General features: G+C 36.4%; 1 protein-coding gene across 1 annotated transcript in view; it reads right to left on the bottom strand.

The window, feature by feature from the left end:
• Nucleotides 1-3,124: 3,124 nt before the first annotated feature.
• LOC103602141 (zinc finger protein 345-like) overlaps nucleotides 3,125-9,255 on the bottom strand; it is a 27,584-nt gene continuing 21,453 nt past the window's right edge. The window contains exons 4-7 of the mRNA XM_008586564.1: nucleotides 6,905-6,997; nucleotides 4,953-5,845; nucleotides 3,460-4,739; nucleotides 3,125-3,301 (exon numbers count right to left, since the gene is read on the bottom strand). Coding sequence (XP_008584786.1) covers nucleotides 3,172-3,301; nucleotides 3,460-4,739; nucleotides 4,953-5,845; nucleotides 6,905-6,997 — 2,396 coding nt within the window. The 3' untranslated portion in view covers nucleotides 3,125-3,171. The remainder of the gene's footprint in view (nucleotides 3,302-3,459; nucleotides 4,740-4,952; nucleotides 5,846-6,904; nucleotides 6,998-9,255) is intronic.

Raw genomic sequence — 9,255 nt, 5'->3', positions numbered from 1 at the left:
AAAAAACCCTATATATTGAGCACAAGAGAAACACATTAAATTCAAAGATATCAACAGGTTGAAAGAGCAGGAAAAGATGTACAATGTAAACAGAACCATAACACAGATACACGGGCTGGCTGTACTAATATCAGACAAAAAAATTAAAACAAAAATGCTACTAGGAATAAAGAGGGTCATTTATAACAAAAGTGTCAGGAAGGACACCATAGCAATTATAGGTATACATACACCAAACAAATAAGCCCAACATCAAATAAAAATAATTAGAGAAGAAATTAAGGGTGAAATAGACTGTTCTATGTAAATATTCAGAGATGTCGAGTGCAACATTTGATAACTGATAGAACTAAGAAAAAGACTGACAAGGGTAAAAAAGTCTTGGGCAACATTATAAATCAACTTGAACTTACAGATATGCATATATAGACACAACACCCAACAACAGAATACCCAATCTATTCAAGCCCATGGAACATACTCCAGAGAAGACCATTTGCGAGGCCATAAGATATGTTCAATAAATTTGAGGACTGAAATCAATGTATGTTCTCTGACCACAACAGATTTAAAGAGAACATTATTACCTGAATATTTCAATAGTCCACAATTATATGGAAATTAAACATCAAACTCCCAAACTCCCAGTGAGCCATAAAAATGTCACTAAAATTTGAAATATTTTGAGACTGGAAACAGCAACACATCATACCAAAAGTAAAAAAGGGCTTAGAGTAAAATTTATATTTGTAAATATATACATTTCAGAAAGATCTGAAATCAAACCTTCCAACCAAAAACCTAGATAAAAGGGGAAAATTAAACGTCCCAAAACGGAAAGAAAATAAAAATTAGAGTAAAAAATGAGAAATAAATGATGGTGCTGTACTCTCTGCCCACTGTTGCCAGAGATTTGGTGACAGAATTGTGGCAGATGGAAATGACTTCCCTGCCCAAAAGGACCCCATAACCTCTGCCTCCAACCACACCCCACAGGTTCTATGACAGACACCTTTTTGTCTTACTTGCTCATACCCATCATTTGGGCCTGGGTCTACCCCACCCCAAGGGCTCTGAGGGCAGACAGGGAGTCACCACAGAATCTAGAAGGCTTCTTAGGTAAAAACAGGCTCTGGGGCCATCTCTAGGTTTGGAAGCCTATACACAAGCAGAGCCAAGCGCAAGGCAATACACAAGTGGAGCCAGGATTTACGCGTAAGTGGCAAGATACAAAATAGCACTCCACCACTGCAAATAGAAACACGAGATTTTTCAGGTATACAGCATGTAGTACACTCATACCTGTGATTTGTCCCCTTTAAAAAATGAGGAATAGGAATAAAGGATAAGTATTCCTTCCAGACACTGATTTTTACTGAATAGAATTTTAAAAACTCCTGTTTACAGCTGTTTAAATGAGTTCAGACAAGTTGTTTAAATGTGCCTGACTTGTGCATTCCCATACAAATGTTTCTATTCAACCCACTGACTGGCTCTGTATTAGCTTCAAACATTACACAAAATTACCCTTACTTAGTTTTGTAATACTGGTCATACAAATTTACCTAAAATAGGAGAGTAAGAGCAAATCTATATAGTGCAGTCTTTTAGACAATATATTTAACAAAATATACTGAAGTTAGAGTGGCAGTTAATGTCAAAAGTCCTGAAGTAAGTCAAATCAAACTATTACACTAAGTGTATCTATTATCTACCCACAGTTACACTGGGTTTCATTAAGATAAATTTTTAACAAAGAACATTTTTATTCATAAATGTTGCATATGTGAGGAGGCTTTTTTGTGCATTGCAGGCTGTTTAGAAACGTCAGTCTTCCCACTCAATGGAGTAGCACTTCCCAACCTTCAGTTATGACAACCAAAAATGTCTTCAGACAAAGCCAAATGACCCCTGGCAGGCAGTGTCACCAGTCATATTTGAATATTGGTAACATTCAAAATGTTAAAAATATTTTTAGTACTCCATTTATCATTTCCATTTGAAAATTTACATTTGTTACATAGATTGATAGTTTTCTCTTCATTTCAAATTCTGACAGAAAGTGTTGAAAGTTTTCTTGAAAGCTTTGACATATTAAAGAGATTCAGAAAGATATTTAACTTTATTTTCACTGTTCAATGAGAGACCCTGATAGATATTCCACATTTATTGCATTGTTTCTCCCCATAATTTGATTTTCCCACAGATTGATTTGGGTATAACAGGTGAAAACACAGGATTCTCTTCCCATTTACAGGGACTGGTAACGTCTCTCAGAAAGTTTATAAAATCATTAGCTGGAGTGGGCTGGTTATGCTGTAATGCAAACAGAGCACACATACAATGGCTCAACAAGAAAATAATTTCTTATATAATGTGTTAATGGAGGCTTTGGGATAGTGGTGAGACTATCTCTGGTTTAATTCCTTCTGTTTTAAATTAGGGTGGATTTCTCCCACCTCTGGCCCACAATTACACCCGAGTCATCTTCATTCAGTCCCAGAGAAAATGAGAAATCAGGAACTACACGGAAACTTTTTTTTTATTGTGGTGCCTGAACTGGAAGTAATGTTCATCACATATCTACATTCCCCAAAAGAGTTAAATTACATGGTCATCCACCCAATCATGGAATGCTCAGATTGCAGGCTACAAATAAGAGAGAAAAGAGTGGTTTTATTTAAAAAGCTGAGCCTAATCCATACAAAATTTCTTCCCTGTGTAAATTCTCTACTGCCTGCTATGATGTGATTCCTTTTTTACTTTTATTTTATGGTGAGTGGCTGGTATAGGGATCCTTTGTGTTATGAGCACAATGCTATAAGCAACAATGCTCTAAACATAGCTAGCCTTGAAACTTTGGAGAAAAAATGTTTTCACAATTACAGCCCTCCTTACATATCTGATGGTACACATCTGGTGATTCAACCAACTACTTATCAAAAATCCTGAGAAATAAATAAAAACATTAAATAAATGAAATAATTCCACAACTGAAAAACAACACAGAATAACAACTATTTACATAATACTCACATTTCTTCCAGAATTATAAGTAATCTACACAAGATGTAAAGTACATGGCAGAAAGTGAATTGGTAATAAGCAAACACTACACCATGTATAGAAGGGACTAGAGCATCAGCAAATTTTTATATCAATAGGGTATCCTCAAGACAACCTCCAATACCTGAGGACAATTTCATATTTATAGGTCTTCTTGAAGTAAGTTCCCTGATATCTTGAGGTATGACTTCGGCCAAAATCTTTTCCCATATGAATTACATTTACTGAGATTTTCCTTTGTGTGAATTCTTTCCTTTCTGTGAGGAGTTCCAGGAAAAGGTTTGTCATATCACATTCAAAAGTTTTTCCTGTGTGAGTATCCTGATATCTTCTAAGCTATGACTCTACAAAAAAACTTTTTCCTCATTTCATTACATTCACAGGGCTTTTCACCTGTGAACTGTCTGATGCCTGCTGAGGTGTGACTTTCGGTTAAAAGCTTTTTCACATTCTTTACATTCAAATGGTTTCTCACCTGTGTGAATTCTCTGATGCCTGCTGAGGGCTGACTTTTGGTAAAAAGCTTTTCCACATTCTTTACATTCATATGATTTCTCACCTGTGTGAATTCTCTGATGCATATAGAGGGTTGACTTTTGGTTAAAAGTTACTCCACATTCTTTACACTCATACAGTTTCTCACCTGTGTGAATTCTCTGCTGCCTGCTGAGGGTTGACTTTTGGTAAAAGGCTTTTCCACATTCTTCACATTCATATGGTTTCTCACCTGTGTGAATTCTCTGATGAATGCTGAGGTGTGACCTTTGGTTAAAAGCTTTTCCACATTCTACACATTCATATGGTTTCTCACCTGTGTGAATTCTCTGATGCCTGCTGAGGGTTGACTTTTGGTTAAAAACTTCTCCACAGTCTTCACATTCATATGGTTTCTCACCTGTGTGAATTCTCTGATGCTTGCTGAGGATTGACTTTTGGTTAAAAGCTTTTCCACATTCTTTACATTCATATGGCTTTTCACCTGTGTGAATTCTCTGATGCCTGCTGAGGGCACACTTTCGGTTAAAAGCTTTCCCACATTCTTTACATTCATATAGTTTCTCACCTGTGTGAATTCTCTGATGCCTGCCGAGGGTTGACTTTTGGTAAAAAGCTTTTCCACATTCTTTACATTCATATGATTTGTCACCTGTGTGAATTCTCTGATGCATATTGAGAGTTGACTTTTGGTTAAAAGTTTCTTCACATTCTCTACATTCATATGGTTTCTCACCTGTGTGGTTTCTCTGATGGTTCCTAAGGTGTGGCTTTTGTTTAAAAGCTTTTCCACATTCTCTACATTCAAAGGGTTTCTCACCTGTGTGAATTCTCTGATGCCTGCTGAGGGTTGACTTTTGGTTAAAAGCTTTTCCACATTCTTTACATTCATATGATTTCTCACCTGTGTGAATTCTCTGATGCATGCTGAGGTGTGACTTTCGGTAAAAAGCTTTTCCACATTCTACACATTCATATGGTTTCTCACCTGTGTGAATTCTCTGATGAATGCTGAGGTGTGACTTTTGGTTAAAAGCTTTTCCACATTCTACACATTCATATGGTTTCTCACCTGTGTGAATTCTCTGATGCCTGCTGAGGGCACACTTTCGGTTAAAAGCTTTCCCACATTCTTTACATTCATATAGTTTCTCACCTGTGTGAATTCTCTGATGTTTCTTCCAGTTTGACTTTTGGTTGAAAACTTTTTCACATTCCTTATAAATTCTCTTATGCTTGCTGAAGTTTGATTTCTGGTGAAAGACTTTTTCACATGTGTTATAGTCAAAAGGTTTCTCAACAATGTGAATTCTCTCATGATTCTTGACTTTAGACTTATTGGAGAAAATCTGACTTTCTTCACATTCACATGGATTCTTGCTCACGTCAACTCTCTGACATATAGTAAGGGTAGAATTATGGTAGAAAGATTTTTTACATCCATTACATTCACAAGATTTTTCACTTGTGTGAATTGCCTGATGACAGCTGAGAAGTGAATTCTCATGAAAGTTTTTGGCACACTTAATAAATCCATAGGACATTTCCTCTATGGGAATTCTGTGATGCACAGTAAAGTCTGACTTTTGATACAAAAATTTCTCCCGTTCATTACATGGATAAAACTGCTTCCCTGTAGATGTTTCCTGATATGAGATAAGGTATGATTTCTTAATAAAAGATGTCTGATATTCACTGTATTTATCATGTTTCTCAATCTGGTGTTGAGTAAGTTTAGCCTTTTTATAGAACATTTTCTCACATACATCACACTGAAAAGTTTTTTTCTCTACCTGAGTTATCTCTTGGGCAAAGACAGCTGACTTATTACAGGCTTTTCCATATTCACTATATTTACAGGTGGTCTCACCCATATGAACCTTCTTACATGTAAATATTATTGGCACTGTGTTGGAGGATCTTCCTTTTCCACTATATTCAAAAGGTTCCCCAGTTGGAATCTTGGGATGTTGACTAAGATGCTCATGATGTCTCTGTAATTTCTTGGATATATTACGCTCATCAGGTTTATCTCCAGCATGCATGATATCAGTCTCTGGAAGAAGTGCATTCTGACATATGTTAAACTCCTCATGCCCCACTCCTGAATAGTTTCCATTATTTATAACCAGATTTAAAATATGCTTTGGACTCAAATTAAGTGATTTTCCTAACTCCACTCTCTCCTCAGATGATTGGTTGCCACTGATGATCACACCTTGCCATAAGTATCTACCATGACTTTCTTTGCTTCTCTCAAATAAGTCACTGACTATCAGGACATCTGAAATGACAAAAAAACAAACAAAAAAACAACCCATATCCATGAACCACACATAAGCATATTTTTTGCATGGTCACGTAAAGGTAGAGAATGTTCTCCCAATCCTAGTAATAAAAGATTTTTTAAAAATCAATAATGGATATTGGTTTCAGGAGTATATGAGTTTTCCTCATTCTGACATGTTATGTTGTATTAAAATACTTTCTAACATTATGTCACATTGTTCTTTGCTTCTTTATTCTTTTTTCTTTTTTTAAACCATGATGTAATATTTGATTTTTACCTTCTCCCTGACTGTAGATTTCAAAAAATTACTTATCACCTTCCATTTGTTTACAGTTTTTACTTCATTTTATTTTTATAATAGTGGTTATCTCCTACAGCTCTTTTTCTCATTCTTCTGCTTTGAATATGGCTACGTTTTCCTTCATTGGCTACTTTCAGGTGCAGAATGATCCAATTTTTCATCACATATGGAGTAAAATGACTTAGGTTAAGATTTTTGTATGTATGTCCCTATACTTTTTATTCTTCCCTAAAAAATGGCTATAGGCCATTTTTTCAAATAATAAAATCTCCTTTTTTCCACCCTAAACAGAGCCTCCCACAAACTACTCATTTAACCTAAATTCCTGTGCTTCTCAAAACCATTACTATACAGAATACTTCAGTCCACCCCTCCAGACCCCCTTTCCTAAAATATTTGGTTCTGCAACCAAGGCTGTGCCCACCATCTTTGAAAAAGTTGTTTTTGACTCCTTCTAAAATCAACCTGTATTACCTCCCCAAACTCTGGAACACACACTCTCACTTGGTAATTCATGGCTCACAAAAGCTGTAGTATTATGCACTGGAGTTTTTTAAAAACAGCAAAATGAAATATGGAAATATATATGTGTGAGTCTATCTAAGAAATTATATAATACATGTGTTGGATGTGAGAAAATGAACCAGCCTTGGCTCACGCACCTGTGGAAGAATTGCCCAAACCAGCTGAACACAGCCAAGGTCTGCTGGCTTTTACTCATTCTTGTTTTTGCCCAGGATGTGTTTACTAACCTGGGAGGCTCTGGTTTGGGTTTTCTTCTATCATCCATGGCTCTGCTCCTTTCTCCAACTTGAGGATCACCTCAGGTTTACTAATGCAGTGCCCTGCTAATGGGAAGTAACATACAACTTTATAAAACTGCAAAGCCAGATCCTTGGAAGAATGACAAGAGCTCAGCTCCAGAAATTATACAATAAATAGGCCAATTTGGAACTTTTGTTAGATGGGGATGACATGTTTTTCATGAAATGTAATCTTAACAAATAGCATAAGACCCCATAAACCGTTACTATTTTTATAAAAAAAATAACAAAATGTTTCTCCTGAATGTTACTGGAGCATTTCACTCACCCAAAGACACCAGGCTGCTGTAGGTCTCCAGCATCACATCCCTGTACAAAGTCCTCTGAGCATCATTCAATTCCTGCCACTCCTCCCAGGTGAAGTCCACAGCCACATCCTCAAATGACACCAACTCCTGTAATGGCACATTGATCTCAACTCAAGCAACCAGCCCTGGGTCACAAAATACGAATCTCAAAGTTCACTCTTCTGCAAGTGTGAGTGTCTTATGTGTTAAATAAGGTGCTGCTTTTCTGTACTCCATATAGTGGAGGGGAAAAAAACCCAGCAGGAATATCCTGTCACTGCAATAATATATTAATTACTAAAAATATGATTACAAACCTTATCTTATAGTTAAGAACCATCATTGTTGCTAGTGATAAAAGTATGAATAAAATGTTGCTTCTCCAAGAAGTTTATAATCAGGTATGAAGACATAAGTATAACCTGAACCAGTGTGTTTGATAAACAAATTTAGAGACAAGTTCAATAGAGAATGGGGTAAGAAAGACAAAATATAATTCTACGTTGTATTCTGTTTGCACTTCACTGAAATGCCAAAGATGTTAAGCTCTTCCACGTGAACTACATGTTCTCATGAATATGAGGCAACAGCAAAACTTCAGTCACAAGAGCAAAGGAAGACACCCTATGTTAATGGAACCACACACGGCACCATGTCTAGATGAATGCTCATGAGCAGAGATAAAAAATACACAATTAAAGAAACACATTATGGAATGATCCTGCATTTAAATATTTGTCTATTTCAAACAGTAAAACATTATATACAATTGCTGTCTCTTAATTACTTATAAACTGAAAGCATATTCAAAGGCATTCCAAAATTTCCTTTGCACATTTTAAAGGATCGCTTGTGTCTGCATGAGAGTGAACACTGCACTTTGTAAACACAGGGTGTAAATAATGTGGTTTTGTAACTACAAATCAGTTACATACTAGATTCACAATTTAACAGTCATCCACCAGAAGAATGGAAAAAGCTTTTGAGAGCATCAGAGAAAACAGGGTGACGGAAGACCAGCTGCATTAGAACACAAAGCAAGGTTGGTTAGCTAGTTTACTTGGGAGAGCATGCAGCTGGTAACATTAAAGTCACAGGTTCATATCCCTGTATGGGCCACCCGATAGAAGAAAAAATAAAAAAATAAACAACAGAGCAGTAAGCAAACAGAACAGGAAAGTAATACAGAAACAAAAGTAGAAAGACACTGTGGTATTAAATTCCTGTGCAGAAAATAAAATAGTGTTTTACTCTTAGGTTCTATATATAATTACAGCTACTTAGGTACTGACACAGTAAAGTGTAGTTTGAAGAATGACAGAAAAATATAACAGGCAAAAATAAAACAGACTTGAATACGTTATACTTGAAATATCTGTTGGAATGTCCAAATAGCAATTGGATACATGATTCCAGAGTTCAAGAGAGAGATCTAAGCTGAAGATAAAGATTTGGAAATGTATTAATCCATTTCCATTTCTTAAACAAAATACCTGGAACTGGGTGATTTGTAGGAAAATGAAATTTACTGCTTGCAGATTTAAAAGCTGGAGAGTCACAAGTCCAGGGAACATAGCTGGTGAAGGCCTTGATGGAGATGACTGTGACCCAGGGGTATCACATGGCAGAAAACGGCAGGGCAGAGAGAGGCCAACCTCTCATGTGTTCTTCTTTTAAAGCCCTCAGAAACCCATCCTTGCCCACCATTATTAACTAATTATGGAATGGTGCTACAATCTAATCACATCATTCAGGCCCCATCTCTCAATTACCATAATAGGATTTCCCACCAACTTAACACTGTTACAGTGGGGGCCAAGTTTTGGGGGGACATTCAGTCCAAGGCAGGGAAAAATCAAAACTTCAATGTTACCTGAAGCCATCAGAATGAGTGAGCAAACCTAAGAGATTCCAAGTAAAAACAAAACAATACAAAAGAACAAGGACAGAGTCTGCAGAAGCACTTTATCTTTAAACATGAGATAGAGGAAA

Source organism: Galeopterus variegatus, unplaced genomic scaffold (genome assembly GCF_000696425.1).
Source record: "Galeopterus variegatus unplaced genomic scaffold, G_variegatus-3.0.2 Scaffold4029, whole genome shotgun sequence".
In the NCBI taxonomy this organism is placed as follows: domain Eukaryota; kingdom Metazoa; phylum Chordata; class Mammalia; order Dermoptera; family Cynocephalidae; genus Galeopterus; species Galeopterus variegatus.
The sequence above is the reverse complement of the archived record's forward strand: the minus strand, read 5'-3'. Positions and strand labels throughout refer to the sequence as shown.